Source organism: Nelumbo nucifera, chromosome 2, assembly GCF_055504915.1.
Source record: "Nelumbo nucifera cultivar China Antique chromosome 2, China Antique-T2T, whole genome shotgun sequence".
Lineage (NCBI taxonomy): Eukaryota > Viridiplantae > Streptophyta > Magnoliopsida > Proteales > Nelumbonaceae > Nelumbo > Nelumbo nucifera.
The window spans coordinates 10619603-10640479 of NC_142650.1; the positions used below are offsets into that span (position 1 = coordinate 10619603).

General features: G+C 41.1%; 1 protein-coding gene and 1 pseudogene across 4 annotated transcripts; one reads left to right on the top strand and one right to left on the bottom strand.

Moving 5' to 3' along the window:
• Positions 1-2993, top strand: LOC104595010 (pyruvate decarboxylase 1-like; annotated as a pseudogene). Its single transcript, XR_016082754.1, has 6 exons — positions 1-700; positions 1108-1271; positions 1362-2012; positions 2114-2231; positions 2365-2553; positions 2664-2993. The product of XR_016082754.1 is annotated as a pyruvate decarboxylase 1-like (transcript).
• Positions 2994-13281: 10288 nt separating this feature from the next.
• On the bottom strand, positions 13282-20877 carry APTX (APRATAXIN-like protein). Of its 3 annotated transcripts, none has more exons than XM_010255508.2 (7): positions 20720-20877; positions 20490-20605; positions 19042-19964; positions 15494-15812; positions 15113-15400; positions 14861-15031; positions 13282-13717 (listed from the first exon to the last, which is right to left on the bottom strand). In XM_010255508.2, the coding sequence occupies exons 1-7, from the start codon at positions 20748-20750 to the stop codon at positions 13385-13387; spliced, it is 2181 nt and encodes a 726-aa protein (XP_010253810.1). In that variant the 5' UTR covers positions 20751-20877; the 3' UTR covers positions 13282-13384. The 3 variants fall into 3 exon arrangements, with proteins under 3 accessions (XP_010253810.1, XP_088755359.1, XP_010253809.1); XM_088899233.1 differs by adding an exon at positions 14123-14267 and having other exon boundaries at positions 15113-15812; XM_010255507.2 differs by having other exon boundaries at positions 15113-15812.

The following is a 20877-nucleotide window of genomic DNA, read 5'->3' on the forward strand; positions in this document are numbered from 1 at the left end:
CTCAAGCTCTCAATCCTAATCTTGCCACTTGTCGTAGATGGAGAACGGTCATTTGGCATCCTACGTGGGCTACACGCCCAAACGAAAAATCTCTCAAAATGGCAATACCGAGTTTGAAAATCCTTCTCAAAACCCTCCCATAATACAAATCTTCGATGCCATTGTTCGTTCCAATGATATCGGAGCTATCAATGGATTCAAACCTACTAGTAACGACGTGGGCTGCCCCCCACTCCCACACCACGGCGCGATCGTGCCCGTCCAGAAACCGATCTCACCTGCCGTGATTGGATCGTCTGAGTCGACACTCGGCCGCCACATCGCTCGTCGACTAGTCCAGATCGGTGTCACCGATGTCTTCTCCGTCCCCGGTGACTTCAACCTAACCCTACTCGACCATCTCATAGCCGAGCCAGGGCTTAACCTTATTGGCTGCTGTAACGAGCTCAATGCCGGGTATGCTGCTGATGGCTACGCCCGGTGTCGCGGTGTCGGTGCCTGTGTTGTCACCTTCACAGTGGGTGGCCTCAGCATCCTCAATGCAATCGCGGGTGCTTACAGTGAGAACCTCCCTCTCATCTGTATCGTCGGTGGTCCGAACTCTAACGACTACGGCACTAATAGAATTCTTCACCACACAACCGGATTACCGGATTTCAGCCAAGAACTTCGATGCTTCCGGACTGTCACTTGCTATCAGGTAAAATTCAATTTTACAACTGGCTTGCCACGTGTTAGAAAAAGCATACCAGTCTATCCTTTTCAAATGCAGCGAAAGTCAACTCGTGGGTCCTCGGACACAAAATTTGGCCTTCGCGCAGAGTGTGGAAAACACTGTATTTGTTTTTGTTTTTTGAGTTCATTTGACAAATCTCGTTTGAAACCGATCGAGTTGACATCCGCTCCAGATTTTATAAAAGTGGAAACAACAGTCGTATACATGGTGATGAACTGATGATCGACTAGAATGGACGTTAAAAACTTAAAACCACCATATAAAGTTTCAGAAAAAACAAGGAGGCTTATATTCTCCACAACCATTAATCTAGCTCTCACATGTAGCATCTGTAACATGTTTTATGGTGGATGGGTGTTTTCGAATTGTAGGCGGTCGTCAATAACTTGGAAGATGCACATGAACTGATTGATACTGCCATCTCAACAGCTTTGAAAGAAAGCAAACCAGTTTATCTCAGCGTTAGTTGTAATTTGGCAGGCATCCCTTATCCTACTTTTAATCGAGAGCCCGTCCCGTTCTTCCTGTCTCCTAGGTAATTAATTACTTCTTCTTTTCATCTCCAAATTGCATAGAGATCGAAAGGGGTTTGGTCGTAATTCTTGGAGTTTCTTGAATACTACAGATTAAGCAATCAAATGGGTCTCGAAGCAGCAGTGGAAGCCACTGCGGAGTTCTTGAACAAGGCGGTGAAGCCAGTCATGGTGGGTGGTCCAAAACTCCGGGTTGCGAAAGCCAGTGATGCCTTGGTTGAGCTTGCAAATGCTTGTGGTTATGCCATGGCCGTGATGCCTTCAGCAAAAGGTCTGGTGCCAGAATACCACCCTCATTTCATCGGGACCTACTGGGGCGCCGTGAGCACTCCATTCTGTGCGGAGATTGTGGAATCAGCTGATGCTTACCTATTCGCCGGGCCAATTTTCAATGACTACAGCTCGGTTGGGTACTCTCTGCTTCTCAAGAAAGAAAAGACGATCATTGTACAACCTGATCGAGTGGTGATTGCGGATGGACCTACGTTCGGCTGCATTCTAATGAAGGACTTCCTTCAGGCTCTTTCAAAGAGGCTTAAACGTAATACGACTGCCTATGACAACTACTTCCGAATTTTGGTGCCAGAGGGCCTTCCGCCCAGGTGTGAACCCAAGGAGGCTTTAAGGACCAACGTCCTGTTCAAGCACATACAAGAGATGCTGTCAAGTGATACCGTGGTGGTTGCTGAGACAGGAGATTCCTGGTTTAACTGTCAGAAACTGAAACTACCACAAGGTTGCGGGTAAGCTAATGATCGATGAGAAGTATATAGCTGCTGATCCATACATAGAAATTTAATCAGGAACTTCTCAACATAAGTCCTATTGTTGTTTATTATTGCAGTTACGAGTTCCAGATGCAGTATGGATCAATTGGGTGGTCAGTGGGCGCAACACTTGGGTATGCTTAGGCAGCGCCAAATAAGCGAGTGATTGCTTGCATTGGTGATGGAAGATTCCAGGTAACTAACTATCTATCATTATTGTTCCTGTTGTACAATCTCTAGCATGCGCACTGAATTCTAACCATGTTATCCATTGTTGTAATCACTGAAATATAAATTTACAACTGCTAATAAATTGTTTGATCTGCAGATGACGGCACAAGATGTATCGACGATGTTGCGCTGTGGGCAAAGGAGCACCATATTCCTGATAAATAACGGTGGATACACCATAGAGGTTGAGATCCATGATGGACCCTACAATGTGATTAAGAACTGGAACTACACTGGTTTGATAAATGCAATCTGCAATGACGAGGGGAAGTGCTGGACAACTAAGGTGCGTGTGAGAACTTTCAGGAGTTGAGTAAATTAAAATGTTTCTTATTTTTTTTTTCAGGCTTACTGAAATGGTTAATGAAGTAATATTTGATGATTTTGGTGTTGCAGGTCCAATGTGAAGAGGAGCTGGTAGAAGCGATCAAACTGGCAACAGGAGATAAGAAAGATTGTTTGTGCTTCATAGAGGTTATCCTTCACAAGGATGACACGAGCAAAGAGCTACTTCAGTGGGGATCCAGAGTCTCTGCTGCCAATAGTCGCTCTCCAATTCCTCAGTAAACCCTTGTCTGCTCCCAGCCAGTGCTCCGAGCCTCCGAATTCCGAAATAATGCCTTCTGTTGTGATTGTTTTCCGCTTATTCCTGTGAACAGATGTGTTTTCTTTTACGTTATCCTTTGTACATTTTTATCCTTGTACTATTTTCGGATTTTTAGCTAATTTAGGGGATGTTTTATTTAAAAAACATTTATACTTGATTTATTTTCAAAACCGAGTAAAATTAGTTGGTAAACGTTTTTCTACTGTTTGTTGACAGTTAAAAGCGCCACTAGGCTTCATTCGGCACCAAATGGTACCACACAAGTAAATAAACACTTGGCATTGACGGAAAAATTAAGGGTAAATTACAAAGACCCCCTCTGCTTTGTTTTGCAATAAAACCCCCTATACTATGATATGACCGTGAGACAAAGATTCCCTTTCATTAGCTTTCCGTCCAAAAATACCATTACAATATTTTCTAATCCCCACAGTACCCTTATAATCGGAGATTGCCACTTGCAATTTCTTTATAAAAAGAAAGCAATAAAACAATCAATCTTTCTTTCTTTTAGGTGTGCTACCAAAACACCAATAGGGACCATTGCAAAAGTCAAATCATGAGAACACAGGGAATTCGGTCATAAAGGAAATAGTGAAAGAATTTCAGCCATTCAGAAGTAAAACAGAACTCCATCTCTCAGACTCGACTTGGGCAGTGGTAACTATGCTTATACATTTTCATGGACCAGCACTGCAGAGGTCCTTATTTCTAACCACAACAATGCAAAATTCAATTGAAATAACTTCCTATTACAAACAGAAACCCCAAAATCACAAATTGTCCCCAAATGTTTCCTTAGCAGAGTATCTACCGAAGTAACACTCGAAGCCCAATATGATAAATCAGAGACATCCGGCGCTCCTCTGGCTCTTCCCCATTTTGCGTTAAATCCCTCCGATCTGTACAAGTGCAGCAGCATAGCAACTCTATCAACTTGCAAGCAGTATATCCTACCATATATTGTAACAATATGCACATCTTCTGCAGCAAGAACAGGCTTTTATGTTCACCTCTGCTTTAGCCATTGCCATATCAAATCTTGGCAACCCAATAATTCCCCCAGATGAAAACTGAAATCCAGTAAATGTCTTGCACTGCATTCCAGAAGCAAGAAGAACCATCCGGCTTTCATGTGTATAAACATACCAGCAGACATTCAATTTCTTTGTCTCCACCAGGCGGAGAATTTTAACTTTAGGTTCATATGTGAACAAATCCAGCCCACTAGTTTTTATAGTTACAACATTGCAAGTTAGGACAATCTGTCCAAAAAAAAACCCAGTCTCAGATTCCAACCTACATCTAGCGCAACTTAGAGTGGAGGTGCAGGTGTGGCAAGCCAAGGTGAGACAACAGGAGGCCACAGCGGTTCATTTTGGAGAGTTGGGAGAGAGAAAGAATGAGAGAGGACGGTGAGGAAGGGGAAAAGAAGAGAAAGGAAAACCATAGATTAAATAGGTTTTAAGAGAAAAAGGGCAAAAAAAGAAAATAAAAAAAGTTTAATGGAATATTTTAGTAATTTAACGCATTTTGTCATCTGATTTAATGGTCAAGGGGGGCCTTTGTCTCATGGTCATAGTACAGGGGGGTCTTTGTCACAGACCCCATAGTACAGGAAAGCCTTTATAATTTACCCAAAAGTTAAAATGAAGTCTCCCCCAACTGTTGGCTTGCATGTATACCAAGATAAACAATGAATTGACACCCTTTATCAAAGAAACTGAAGCCATTCCAAACACCATCCTAGTCATTACTATGTTTTGAAATCATTCTACTCCCTTTACATCTACAGACTACAGCTATCAACCAAGCATGGAAAACCCTAAAGTTTCCATAAACGATGAAACTATTTCCTCTTACGCTTAAGTTCCTCTCCTACAAATTATACAAATTACAGTGGAGCATTATGAAAATTTTGTTTTTAAAAGAAAAAGAAAAAGGGTAAAATACAAAAACCTCCCCTCAAGTTTTTGATAATCATAAAAACCTTCTATATAATTTTACTATAACAAAAACCTCCCTTAAATTTTTAAAAAATTCAACAAAAATCTCCCTTCCATCACTGATCCAAATGGAAAACGTTAAATCCATCCATTAAATGTTTTTAAATACCCATTTTATCCTTTTTTTTAAATTAGTTTATATATTTCTTGTATTTTGGTACGACTTGTGCCAGCCTCACTCAGCTTTGCTTGCTCCTCCTCACTACCTTCGATTCTGACCACTCTAGGCCCTTGATCTGGTCCAGGGACAGCTTGGCCAAGGAGATTGTAAGGACGCCATCCTCCAGCTTGGCCTTCACCGACTCTAAACAATTTCTGTTAGCTGGAACTTGTGAAGATGTGCAACTGTAAGAGTTTTCTGCCACGAATTATCGGAACTGCCTCCAAAACTTGCGAAGATGTGCAATTGTAAGAGTTTTCTGTCACGAACTGTCGGAACTACCTCCAGAACTTTTACACATGTGGCTTTAAAAAATTGACGGTAATAGCCAATTTCGGTGAAGTTTGATTAACTTTCCTACCAAACTACAGGTTCCGTCGAACACTGATTGCTTCCAATGAAAATGAATTCAGCGAACCTTGAAGAGAAAAAGAGATGAGCCTCTAGCGACGATTAGCCGATGACTATTCTTTATGTTCTCTTTCATTCATGGCCTTTACGTTATTATCGTTGAAAATTTGAGTGTCCTCCTTGGTAAAAGCATTAACTCGATGCTTGTCCACAGAAACCAGAAATCAGGGCGGAACCCCAAATTTTCCAAAAATATTTCAAACGAATTCTAAGATCAATTTATCTTTTCTCCAACATGGGACACCCAATTCCTTTTTTCTCTTATGTTCAGTGTCTTCTTCTTTTACTCTTCTTTTGCATTTTCAACCCCAAGGAGTTATTTGAACAGATGTTCCTCTCTATCAATCGAAGATTTTGCTTCAAACGTTCATATCTCCCCTAACAAATGGTTCATCTGTGGATTATACCCGATGAGCACAAACCATACAACTTCTCAATCTGGTATACCAACTTAATGGACAAGACAGTTGTATGGATGGCCAACCGAGACAGACCCATCAATGGTCATCGATCCAAAGTTTCACTACATAGATGGGAAAATGGTGCTTATATACAGCTTAATTGTCTAGTCCACTAAAACATCCGATGTCGATGCTTACCGATTCCCAGTACCCGTCCAACGATGATACTAGGAATTTCCTTCAGCAATGGGAACTGTACTCTAATTTCTCATTCATTACAAGAGGAAGCATGGTGGAGAGGTATGGGAATAAACTAAAAGAAAAAAAATGCTAGAGAGGAGAAGATGAAAAAAAGGAAATGTAATGGAAGGAAAAGGTAAGAGGGAGTCTAGAGATTTAGACCTAGTCGATGGATAAAAACAGAGGATTGATTGGTAGAAGCAAAGAGGCGGTCGCTTCATGTTACAAATGAAAGGAATTGAGGGAAGAAGAAGAAGAAGAAGAGAGAGAATGATTGAGAAAAATGGGGACCATAGTTGCAGTAGTGGTATGGGGTGGTCACAGTAGCTCAGCCACTACTGTCGTTCGAATAGATGAAATCGGTAATCAAGGGGGGTGTTTGCAGTGACAGAAGAAAGTCAAACGATGGGAGATGAGGAGGAAGGGAAAAGATTAATTAAGAGAGAGAGGAAATTAAAGAAGAGGGAAGGTTGGAGGGGGAGTGCACGCCATTGAGGAAGAAGATGAACAGTTCGAGCAGATTATGAAATTGCTAAGATAGGGGTATTTTAGTACAAATAGAGAATCGGTAATCATCGCTTTGACGTTTTTTGTGTTGATTATTGACAGAAGGGAGGTATTTATCAAATTTTTCAAAAATAGAGGGGAGAGTTGTTATAATGAAATTATAGGAGAGGTTTTTATGATTGTCAGAAAATTGAGGGGAGGCTTTTGTATTTTACCCGAAAAAAAACATGAACAATATAACTAGGCGAAGGGAATCCGGAGAGGGCTTTCCGGCAAAACTTTGCATGCGAATGAAAGATATTACCGAGTGAGAGGGCCTCCATACTCTCCAGTTTTGCTATCACCACATGTTCGACGCCAAGGGTCCATTTGCTTTGCAGCTGAAATTGGAATCGGAATCGAAATGGAAATCCCTTTTAAGTCGAAATCTGAATGGTCATTTGGCTCAAATGAGAATCTCAAAATTGGAATCAGCTAAAATGGGATCTTATTCTCTGATTCCCAATAGAGGTGGTCATTCCTTCGAATGGAAAATGTCATTCCATCGGAAATGGGATTCTGGTTCCACCCAATCAAACGATTGGCCATTCCGATTTGGAAGCGACTGCAAGAAGAAACTTTTCCTTTCAGTTTTGCTCAAGAGAAATGAATAGGGTAGCCCATGAAGCGGCTAAGTGTGGTTTTTCGTTTACTTTTACTTCTAGTTGTGCTGTTCCTTTAGCTCTTTCTGAATTGTTGCTCTGGGACTTATCGGACTTAGTTCTTTGGTTGTATTCTGTTTCTGCTTCTGTTTTATTGCGACTAATGAATATCTCTTTTCACCAAAAAAAACGTTCCCATATACCAAATGGGCCCTAAGAGACGCCAATTCAGTTATTATATCCACTTCGGTTTTCAGATGACCTATTGGCCCAAATATTACTGAGTTTAACGTTAATTTGATAAAAGCCATCATTAGTCTATGATTCGTTTTTCTTAAATTTGTCCATTTTGTGGTAAAGATAAGAGGAGCTGCTGCTACACAGGACGGGGTAACTCTACCCCAAGCATCAAACCAACAAATATACAATAAAGCATTTGGGAGAGAGGAAATACAATAAAGCATCGATGGTAGTACCAAACATGAAGCCTCTAGATTGGCCATGTCTTGAGTGCCCAGTGGCCAGTCCACATCATCTCTACACATAGGTGTTGGACTTCTCCAGGTAAACTTAAGAAATAAAAAACTTTCTTTTGCCATGTGGCAGGATCTCTCGAGCTGAAATTTGCCTCATGGATGGGATGTGACAACTACTGTCTACTGGTCGTCTCCAACAACCCCATCACCATATACAAGATCCCCTTTTTCTATTATTCTAGCTAGTTCTGTTCCTTGCAATAATGTTTACACTTGGTTTGCCCTACCCTGTTGCTATGTTTTTCCTTGAAATCATTAATTGAGTTGAATGCTGATCCAATGACTGATCTACTCCCCGAATTCCCAAGACCTTTGAGGGCATTTTAGTATTCCAAATGCAATATTCATCATCATTTCTTCAAAGAGATTTGTAATCCAGGGCAATTAACAAAATCTCCAGAGGGATTCCAGATCTGAAGAGAGAACATGGATAGCAATCTCTGCATCACTCTCTATGATAATCTGGTTCATGGAGACCCTCTAGAATTGCTCTGAATTCATATTCATCAGGAGAAGAACATGTCACCATCAAGGCTCTAGCTACTAGTAAAGATCCAAATTCATCTCCAGCAATAACATCAACTGCAGCTTTTGAGGGAGTCCATGTACCATCTGTATTGATTTTGATGTGTAGATGAGGAGGCTTGATCCAAACTGTTGAGGTAGTTTGAAGAGATGAATGAGATGCAAAGCCCAAGTTTCCTGACTGGGTTATCCAACTTCTTCCACACAAATTTGTAATGTCTCCATGATGGGCATTATAGGGAATAAGAACAACAAAAAGAGTGAATGACTTCCCATTAAAATAGGTTTGACATCTAGCCTTCCAAATATATCACATTAGAATAGTGCCTCTAGCTAATAAGGAGAGATCAGACCCCTCTTCAACAATGTTATCAATTCTCTTACATTCCTCTAACCAGAAATAAATACCTTCATCGTTACAATTGTTAATTTGCAATCCCATGTGATGTACCCGTTTCTGGTCACGTATCATTTTTTTTTGGCTAAGTACCTTGTCATTTGGTCTGCTCCCAGGTGACCGATGACTCAGAGGCTGAAGTGGAGCTCCCTGGTGTAGCACAACCCAGCTGCTCCCTGCAGGAGATGATCTGCTCATCTTTGTAGACGGTTGGTTGATCTACAAGAACTGAACCAGAGAACCCGGGGGTGTTTACCCGGCGAGGTCACTCCGATGGCTAAGTCAGCACTTAGTTGTGGGTTGAAGATGATATTAGAGAATAGGAGAGCTAGAGGGCAGAGACTACTTTCCTCTTTCATCATTTTTTTCTCCTCTCCTCACCCCTGGGGGGTGAGGCCTTTATTTACTGGAGTCCTCGTGGGTTTGGTGGAGCAATTCCTAGATTCCCGCTGTTATGGGACATGTTTTCGTGTTAGGTGGGGATAAAGCCACCAACCGATAAAGTTGCCCATTTCCGCCTAAATCAGGGAATGGGTGAGCTAATATAGCCGTTACAAGTCATAATCCCGTAAAATGCGGGGTACGGTGGTGAGCTCCTCGGGGTTGTCAAGCGGTGGTCGGTCTGACTTGGAAGCGAGCTGTCTGTGAGTGCCAAGCTGCTTGGTGGCGAGCTGCCTAGTGGCGGGCTGCATGTGAGGTGCCGAGCTGCTTGGTAGAGAGCTGCCTGGTGGCGAGCTGCTTGTGAGGAGCCGAGCTGCTTGGTGGCGAGCTGCCTAGTGGCGAGCTACCTGTAAGTGCTACATGGTGGCGAGCTGCTTAGTGGCGAGTTGTCTGTAAGTGCTGAGTTGTTTGGGTGGCGAGCTGCATGTAAGTGTCGAGCTGCCTGTTGCGAGCTGCCTATGACGAGCTACCTATAAGTGGCGAGCTACCTGTGGCAAGCTGCCTGTGAAGTGGCGGGCTGTCTGGAAGTGTCAGGTGTCACAATGTCATTGGAGGGCCAAATCCGCTCTCATCATTTGCCCCCCACTCCCGAGCTGAAAGTAACTTGGCAAAGGGAGTAAATTTCTCCTTTTGGCCCGTAATTCGACGTGCTCGTAAGCACTGATTCAGTTTCTTAGGCTCTGGGAGCTGCTTGGAAGCGAGCTGCCCGTAAGGTGCCGAGTTCTCTGCCAGTTCGGTACCGTAGCCCTTAGGCTCTGGGGGCAACTTATAGTCTACTTTTGTTGATTTTGTCCATGCCGAAGAGGTGGTTGTGTCTTAAGTGTCCATGCCAAGGGTGCGACTAGGACTAGCTCGCCCATGCCGAAGAGGCGACTGGGTCTTAAGTGTCCATGCCAAGGAGGCGATTGGGACTTACTCGCCCATGCCGAAGAGGCGGCTGGGTCTTAAGTGTCCATGCCAAGCAGGCGACTAGGACTTGCTCGCCCATGCCGAAGAGGCGACTGGGTCTTAAGTGCCCATGCCGAAGAGGCGACTGGGACTTAGCTTGCCCATGCCGAAGAGGCGATTGGGTCTTAGGTGCCCATGCCGAAGAGGCGACTGGGACTTAGCTCGCCCATGCTGAAGAGGCGACTGGATCTTAAGTGCCCATGCCGAGGAGGCGACTGGGACTAGTTCACCCATGCCAAAGAGGCGACTTGATCTTAAGTGCCCATGCCGAGGAGGCGACTAGGACTAGCTCACCCATGCCGAAGAGGCGACTGGGTCCTAGGTGCCCATGCCGAAGAGGCGACTGGGACTTAGCTCGCCCATGCCGAAGAGGCGACTGGGACTTAGCTCGCCCATGCCGAAGAGGCGACTGGGTCTTAAGTGATGAGGAAGTCTTTTATCAGTTCGTCAGTTCGCGCCTGGGCCAGGCCGCCAGGTCGGCGCATGTGCCAGGCTACCAAGCCACCAGGACGCGTCAGGCTGTGCGCAGGTCGTCAGGCCACGCCAGGCCGTGCGTAGGTCACGCCTTAGAGCTATGATTGCGCTGCATCAGCCTCATAATGCCAGTCACCCACTCCTACAAGAAGCTATTAGGAGCTTGACCTTCGGGGGCGGCACTACTAACTTTAGGTTTTATCTGAATTGAAAGTAAAGTTGGTAGAGCTGCTTAGTCTGTTAACTCCCTGCATAGTCTTTGAGCTCATAAAAAATGGGAACTATAAAGCGAGAGCTTCAGTTTCTAAAAAGTGAGGACTTAGCTTTCTGGGAGAAGAGGACTTAGCATTTTGTAGGATGAGAACTTAGCTTTTTGTAGCATTTTCCACAGACAGCACCAAATGATGTAATGGATTCTAGTCACGTATCATTTTTATTTGCTAAGTACCTCGTCATTTGGTCTGCTCCCAGGTGGCCGATGACTCAGAGGTTGAAGTGGAGCTCCCTGGTGTAGCGCAACCCGGCTGCTCCCTGCAGGAGATGATTTGCTCATCTTTGTAGACGGCGGACCTGGTTGATCTACAAGAACTGAATCAGAGAACCTGGTGGTATTTACCGGGCGAGGTCACTCCGATGGCTAAGTCAACACTTAGTTGTGGGCTGAAGATGATATTAGAGAATGGGAGAGCTAGAGGGCAAAGACTACTTTCCTCTTTCATCATATTTTCTCCTCTCCTCGCCCCTTGGGGGGGGGGGGGGGGGGGGAGGGGAGGCCTTTATATACTGGAGTCCTCATGGGTTTGGTGGAGCGATTCCTAGATTCCCGCTGTGATGGGACCTGTTTTCGTGTTAGATGGGGATAAAGCCACCAACCGATAAGGTTGCCCATTTCCGCCTAAATCAGGGAATGGGTGAGCTAATATAGCCGTTACAAGTCATAATCCCGTAAAATGCGGGGTACGGTGGTGAGCTCCTCGGGGTTGTCAAGCGATGGTCGGTCTAACTTGGAAGCGAGCTGTCTATGAGTGCCAGGCTACTTGGTGGCGAGCTGCCTAGTGGCGGGCTGCCTGTGAGGTGCAGAGCTGCTTGGTGGCGAGCTGCCTGTAAGTGCCGACCTGCTTATGACGAGCTGCCTGTAAGTGTCGAACTGCTTATGACGAGCTGCCTATAAGTAGTGAGCTGCTTATGACGAGTTGCCTGTAAGTGGCGAGCTGCCTGTGAAGTGGCGGGCTGTCTAGAAGTGCCAAGTGTCACAATGTCATTGGAGGGCCAAATCCGCCCTCATCACCATGGATGAGGCAAACCAAATTGGTTGAACCATAGGACAGTAAAAAAATAAGTAGTCCATAGTTTCAGGATCTTCTATCTCTATTGAATTCAGTTTATACTTGCCTTGATTTTGGAGAAAGTGATAAAATTTAAATTTGATTTTAGGGAAATTGTCAAAAACTCACTGTGAGTTTTCAACATTTCTCTTAAACTCACAACTTTTCAAAATGTCTAAAACTCATCATGTCACTAACTTGATGTTAAAGAGACTATTGGCTATTAATATATTACCATTTTAACTTTCATAGAAAAATACAAAATATATACATATATTTTAATATTTAGACATGAAAAAAAAAAAGGAAAAAGTTCAAAAATATTTTCAAATATAATTAAAAGCACAGAAATTACAAAAAATATAAAAAAATTATAGAAATTGCACACAAAGTAAAAAATTATTTTCAAATTATAGAAACTACAAAAATTGAAAAACAAAATCAGAAAATAAAAATTGTAGAAAAAACACCAAAAATTATAGAGAAACACAGAAATTGCAAATAAATAACAAAAAATACAGGAAATTTTATAGATGGTAGAATATAGAAAATGTAAAGAAAACAGAAATTATAAAAAAAAAAACATTAGAAGTTATACCAAAACACTGAAAATGTAAAAAATGAAAATGAAAAAGACTCTTTTTTCCTCTAACTCGCCATTCAAGGGTGATTTGGTCATAAAAAGTGTTATTTATGCTGATATGAACATTTTATTAAGAAACATTAACGGTACACTAACGGAAGGTGAGTTTTGGAAAATAAAAACTTATTGACATGGTGAGTTTTAAACGTTTTGAAAAGTTATGGTGAGTTTAAGAGAAATGTTGAAAACTGAGTTTTAGACAATTTCCCTTGATTTTATAATGCTATTTACCCTTTATTTGAACATGTGATATCACGTGCCCTTTACACTAGTGTATATAAATATTGTGTTTTAATTTTTAGCCAAAGAGTCATTGGTTCGAATTTTATACAAGTAATTTTCAATATATTTTGTTCATGATCTAGAATACCATCATTTTCATCTTATTTTATTTAATAATAGTTGTATTTTGTTGATTTATAGTTATGTTATTAATGCAATTCAATCCAATAACATAAACCCATGGAGATTCAATCCAAATCCCAACATAAACGAATCAAATTTGGATCTTACAGGTCGGATGCCCTGCTCTACCTCTACACCATTTGAGAATACTTTTTTAATGAACCATCACATCCCCCAGTTGGAATTCGATCTTTTTGCCAACACAACCGCATTGTGTGAATTCCACCATGCATCTGTAGTTCAACGGAGGACAATGGCAACTAAGGGCATCACAGCCTTGTCTTGAGCTAGTTTCCCAATTACTTGTAAGCAAATCCGAAAATAAACTCATACGATAAACAAAAGAATGCAAGCAAAGGCCCAAATAGAGGATTAACTTTGTTCAAGTACTGAAACCAGTTTCAATCAACATATATGCAGCAAAATGTTTGGCGAATAACCTGTACATACTTACGCTTCATTGACAGCTCCATTAGGTGCAATTACAAGGCGATCATTTTGGAGCAGGGTGATAGGAAAGTTGGCTTGACAATTACTGATATGTGATTTGAGGCGAGGTATGTTAGGATGTGCACTCCTGCATCTATGGCAACGTAACTCCATTGACAACATTCTCTCATCATTTAATGTTGCTTTCCCATGTTCATCAATTTCCTCAATTACATCAACAGAATCACGAAAGAAAGCAGTGTTAAATGAATTCCAATGCTTCTTGTTCTTTAGGTGTATTGAATTAAAATCCTGGCTAATAACATGAAGGTGCAGCTGTCGCATTGATGGTGCCTGCAAAGAGTCCAATGAGCTTTTAAACATGGATATAATTATAAACTTATCGATCTTAGTAAAATGGTAAGGGAAGAAATCAATTAACATTATGGCTGTGTTTGGAAACGATGCAAATATGTAAAGTGTAAAACATATAAATTGCAAAATTGGTTTAGTTTTGCATTGACAAATTTACCTTCTTACCAAACAGACTTTTAGCTGTAATGAATGCAAACACTAATTCCAGTAAAGCATATGCTTTTTTTTTTATCAAAAGCCCACTTGAATGCAAATTTGTTTATTTTTTATTGATGTACTTTTACATCTTATTATCAATATAAATATGCACTGGTCTGTTATTTGTCAATGCAAAAATGTAATGTTGTCAAACACATGCAAAAGTGAACCAGAGTGCAAATTTACCCTGAACCGGGATTTACGCTCCATTTGCATCGTTTCCAAACACAGCCTATTGGACAAAGCTACAAGAGGAATGTTGCCAAAAGCATTGAGCCAGTGGAATGTGATACATAAACAAGATCAACCATTTGACATGTCTATCAAAGACCTGCATGGTTAGATTATTTTAAGTAACTGACTTGTGGAGAGAGCATATAGTTGTAATAGATTATTTTGCTACTACTCCAAATGACAATGAGTACAATAAACTACTCAGCTACAATTATCTAATCAAGTTGAACTTTTCCCCAGATGATCTTTAAGGTGGGACCCCTTCAATGGTGGTCCTGATGCTACAGGTATCTATTACCAGTTCAGGTATCAACTCAGAACTTACCTAATTCTGGCCCAAGGTTTTTCCATTATTTGCTCAATGAAAAACACAGGCAATAATAAAAACTAGGAAATTACCTAAATTTAGAACAGCAACACATAATTACTTGGCTAATAAAACATCACTAACCTATTTAATTCGTTTAGAAATAGATTTATTTTGTAATTCTTAAAACTAAATCTTGACACATGTTTCTTCAATAATAAAACCCATGCGAACATGTCAGCAGATTGGACAATTATGAAGGCCCATGTCCAGCAGAAGTCTCTTCATCTGACACTAACCAGATGAGACATCACATTTGTCCTAAGATCAGAGAAATGAGAAGGAAATAAATTGGAGAACATTCTGAATAAATGTGTGCATACCGAATGGTATCCAAGCCGGAAGATCAATGAAGCATCATCAGATAAAAATTTCTTGGCCCACTTGATACCCACAGAATGCATTGTTCTTAATAAAGAAAGGTGTTCTTTCTGTACATCTGCCAGACGATCAAGACCATCCAATCTCGCTAACACCAGAAGGTGCTTTTGTGCCTGCATAATGGAACTAAGTTAAGTAATCTAGTTATCTCAACTATAAACTATGAACTGAAGCAAAATAGCAACTTCCACTACCTTGGGATAAAGGTCATTCAGCACAACAACATCATCAGATATCTCAATCAAATCATTTTTGTGCTTTTCAGGATGCATGGCAATATGGTAAAGAGCTTGAGCCCATGTACCCCAAACCTTGTTCCCACCAACTTTGTCATGCTCCAGCCCTTCCTTCTCCATAGTATCTGTTGAAACAGACAGGATTGCTTTTTCATCCAATTCTGACATCATATGTACTAAAGGTTCTTCTCGAAGTCCTTTGCACTTCTTGTTGCTTTCAGATCCATAATTACCCCCTCGTTTAACCTTTTGATCAATATTATAATGATCAGTAAGGCTTCTCTCAAGGAGATTCTCATGCAACTCTGAGGAAGTTGACCTAAATTTTTTGTCACTCACCACTGTTTTTGTTTGGTTCCTCACAATTGATGCAAAACCTTCAAAAAGTGATGAATAAGCCTCGCTGAGAATCTTGCAGCCCTTGATGTAGTCATTGCCTAAACAATTTGGTCTTTGTGGATTCATGTTAGGTCCAAGAACATGTATGACATGGGTCACCCCTTCTCTTTTATACAAAGGAGAAGTTGAAGGAAGAGGGACAACCACAGCACTCCCAGGGCTAATAGATCCAGCTCGATCCTTGGTTGCAATTTCTAGGTCTGGACCTGCTGCACTGAATATGGCTGCATTCACTCCTCCACCTCCAGGCTTCAATCTCCTGCATTGATGTATTTGGCTATCTTTCAGTGAAATTTCTTGGCATGGAAGGTGAACCTACAAGTATTAGGAATTGGAGGACCTTCTGGAGATGGTAATAAACCAACACTAGTAGACTTAGGGCTGGAGATGGTAATAAACCAACACTAGTAGACTTAGGGTGAGTTGGTTCTAGGCAATTTGCAGTTCTAAATTATGGATTTCAGTATCCACAGACCACTAGGGATGTGCAAGGAAATTCACAGTGATGCAGAGGCCAAGTGCTCAAAATGGGATCTTGTGAAGTTTTTACTATTTTGTGTTTAAAGACGTTCAAGGCATTTTGGCATTTAAAGATGTTCATGGTAATTGTGTTTTATGGTTGTTTTAAGGATTGTTTCCTCTAATTAAACATGTCACAACTATATCCAGTAAAGTATTATATGCTGCACAGATGCTTTAAATTAGATTCTAATCCATGTTGGATGCTTCCATTTTGGAATAAACTCTGGTTACATGCCATCTCCAACAGTTTCTTTGTTATATTTGGGTGTAGGACTATACATGGATCGGATATGGATATGATAAGGTCAGGCATATCTGAATTCAATCAGGTTGCATATTTACTCTAGGACTTAAATCCAAACCAATTATGAATGGATATACTATAAAGGACTCAAACCTGGCCTATTCAGATTGTGTCTAGGACTCCAGGTCATGGCCAATCCACTGTCTCTCCTATTTAAATAATAGGATATATAATTGACGTTTTCTCAGATTGCAGCTCGTTGCTGCCAACGAGGACGTGATGTGGCAGTGACATGGATTTCCTATAATGGGTACCAGTGCCGAAAACAGATATGGAGCACTGGTACAAAACAGAAAGTGTTGCTGTTGCTCCAGGAAACGTCCTACTTGGCAGCAACATTTCCAAACAAAAAAAAGACACCATTTTCTCAGAAAACGGTGCTTCCAACCCACACATCAGCAGCACCGTTTTCTGAAAAAAACGGTGCTGTATTTGCAGCATCGTTGCCAAACATATACTTATTTTATAAAAATGGGAGTTAGAAGACTGCATTGCTTTCTGTACCTTCAGCATAACATGCAATGCTACTTGGTGGCTGCTTGTTACTGATTGCCCACTAAGATCCCAATGCATGCATTACAGAAACGTGGTAAATTGCAACTTGACTTGGACAGGTCTGAGGCCAGTCTGGCCTCCACTTTAATCAGGCTGTGGTGGGTGAGGGTGTGGTTTTGACCTGGAACAAATGGGAGTCAGATGAATGCTCTGTTTTCTGTACTGTCAGCATTATATGAGATGCTACCAGGTGACTGGTTGTTATTGATTGCCCGCTGAGATCCCAATCAATGCATGTACTAGAGAGACCTGTTAAGTTGCAACTTGACTTGGACAGGTCTGAGGCCAGTCTTGGATCCACTTTCAGCAGTTTGTGGCATTGGCCTGAACTTTTAGTTTGGATAGGCCTCCCTGGTCTCAAAGTGATTTACTTAAATATATCATATATGCCATGGATTTAGGGGCCATTGATTGGTGCAGTGGTAAATCTTGTGCTGACAAGCATGATATTGCAGTTTTGCATCTAAGTGCAGCTGCTTTGTTCAAGAAAATGCCAAAGGTTTATGAATTTATGCATGTTATTTAATGTTTCAACAAAGTAATTGTATTACTGATGTAATGCTAAGTTTATTTATTGCTCCAAAACACGCCTTCTCGATTTCCAATGTGTGGCTTGGAGCACTGTTTTTTATGGAAAAATGGTTCCAAACATATTAGCGTTTCCTGGAGCACCATTTTTTCCGACATGGCGCTGATGTGTCACCGTTTTCTGGAGCAATGGCATCGATGCCAAACAGACGCTAAATATTACTTGTACTCGGAGGGTTTAAAGGCATATGCATTCATGCAACGTGATTAGAGATCATGATTTGAGCATTTTAATGAGCTACTCAGGGCTACCTGGTTTTGGTAACTCTTTAAGAGATGAACTGTTAGCACTTCTATATAAGTTGAAGTTAGCATACAGCAATGGATGGAGTGGATTTATGGTAGAAAGTGACTGTCAGGTGGTTGTAAGTTTGCCGCTGTCAAGGTCTGAAGGACTTAGGGCTTCAGATATATAACTAGAGAAGTACTTGTATTAGATTCCAATCCAAATTGTTCATTTAGATGGATTCCCAAGTCTGCTTAACAGTTAAGCAGATATTCTTGCACAATTAGGTGTTAACAATAACGAATTAGAATGGGGATTGCCTGGAATATGTGTAAATTTGTAAACATAGCTGATATATGCATGTACTAGTGTGATAGTTAGTCTTTGATTGTGGTGCACATTCTGTCCTATTCCTCCAAGAACTTGGAGAGTACAAATGGTGTTTTCTCTGATGGAATATTAATGATATTCACTATGATAATATCAAAAGAAAATGCATTCATTTTCTAACCATTCAATAGGCCCACCTATGCCGGACTGACCAACATGATCCCAGCCCGCCCGAATGTATCAAATTTTAGTTTGTGCAAGGCCTGGATTGGGCAGATTGGCTTGACCTTGAGCTAGGTCCAGGGCCTCCAGGCTCAGGCCTGGGCCTACATATTAGGGTTGGGCCTTAAACCTGGCCCAGCCTGCCCAAATTGCACCTTTATAATGAATCTGTATCTTTGTTTTCACCCTTCTTTTCCCTCTCTGCCCAACCAAAACACAGCCTATCAAGAAAATAAACGAAAATGAGGAAAAAATATTTAAGATAAAATTCTGGTCAGAGACGTCGGAGTAAAGTATGTATTTCACATAAATGAGGCATGGAGAAATATGTGTACAGTATTGGTTCGGGAAGAAAATTCCACAATATTGCAGTTGCACTGTATCTATTCTATTCTGAGCATCATTGCAAACTCATCATTAACTAGCAGTATCCATTAGCAGTAACTTAGTAGCAGCGTAGACTCAACTATTAACTAGAGCATGGATGATATAGCTTGCTAGAGGTATTAAAATTATAATATATCATTCTTTCCAGTATGAGAACCTCAAAGGTTAGCACTTAGCACTGAGCCAACTCCTAATATTAGACCTTGATAAGCAAATAGAGGCATACTCTAATTAAGAATATTAGATATACCTAGAGCCCAAAATATGTTTTTCTGAAAGTACATATTACAGTCAAGTGCCTAGGGAAAATAGCAGTTCAAGGCTAAGGAAACATATCCAAATCTGTAACCTTACCAGTTGGCAGCATTAGCAATCACATTGCAGCGTAAACCTGCTCCTGTATAAAGTCGAGTTATATCTCCTACGACCGTGAAGAATTTGTTGGAATCAATATTCTTCTGTGCAGCTTTGTTCCTAACCAATGATAAAATCTTTGAACCATGAGACAGATCTACAAGTACTAGCCTGACATTACCAACCTCATCCAAGAACCCCTTAACTTTCTCAACAATGATATCAGATGCCTTCTCATGATTGAATTGAAAATCTGAGGTTGAAATAGATGGAAATGCTAAAGTAGGAACATCAGATGCCTTCCTGGGAAAATCTCCACCTTCTGTTACTTCACTGGCCTTACATGATGATAACTTAACATTTTCAGTTTCTTTTTGGGAGGGAAGTTTTTCACTTGTATCTTGTTTTGAAACACAAGTCTGCACATCAGGTCCAACAGTATCGGGGGCATCTACTTTCTTTAGAAACTTCATTATGCCAAGTTGGATTTTTGCATCAGGATTTTTCTGACCAAAACAGCCCGAAGGAAGGGTATCTGAGGGACCAAGTGCACTATATGTATTAACAACATTTTGTACATCACCTTCATTCTGACAAAATGTGATTCTAGAGAAACCTTCACCCAGCTTGGGTAATTCTTTCTTCTGTAACATTCTATTTACAACTGCAGCAGCTTTTCCACCTTGCAGGTTTCCTTCATGTCCAGAGCGTTTTACTGACCGAGATATACAAAGCTTAGCAGGAAGATCAAGCACTACAGCATGTACATCCACTTGGGGCCCACCAAGCTTCACAAAGTCAGAACGCTGTTCTCTTTCTAAATTGCATCTATCAATAAATACACTTTTTCCATTACGCAATGCATCAGCTGCACTCTTTAAGCACTGGGATTTTGTTCCAGCTTTGCCATTTGCAATGGTGTCCTACAAAAATAAGGAAAAATTTTACCAACTAAGCTGAAAAGGGTGTTAGCCAAATCTTGGCCGTTTTTCATGGTTAAAACATTTGCAAACACCATGATACCAGTGTCTCTATCCCCTTCAGATATAATTCCAAATTTCAGCATAAGATGATTAATATCGAGTTAACTTAGGTTTTCAGTCTATGTGTTACAAAGGAGATTATGAAAAAAAAAACATTTTTAATGCCGTCATTTCCCGGCAACATTAACCATATACAGGTTGACCTCCGTTTAAACATGAAGGGGCACTCTGGAATCAGTAAAAATTTAAGTAAGATAAAGTGCATTCAGCTAGTGTTTGTCAAAAGAAAAGATGAAAAGGGCACAACGAAGCACATGAATTATTCCCGAGGAAAACATTTCCACGACGTGAGATTAATATTTCAGATATCCACGGCCACTCTTTATGATTCATGAAAGAACATCGTTACTTAATACGATTCATCCAACAGACAAACGGAAATTAGAGAGAGAGAGAGAGAGAAACCTGGCAGATTCGAACCCAGGGACGGTGTGCAGTTCTCATGACGTCTTCGCAGAAGGTAGACTTGCCACTACCAGGTGCACCAACCAATATCACTACAATATCCTTCCTGTTCTCATCTTTATTAGGGTTATAAAAATGGGAAAATAAAAAAAAATGAATCAATAAATGGGATATATGATCACGGATAAGCCATGAAGAAACCCTTAGACAGGAAACACTCGTAAATGTACCTCTCGACTTGTTCTGGCAGTCGACCTCCATATTGCTCTGCTTTCAGAATCTCCTGTGCTTTCTTTTGCCAATGCTACTTGATACTTCAATGCAAGCGTAGTAATCAGAACTAAGCCGGAGGTTCAACCAGATGGATGGCTGGTTCCCTACCATCGGT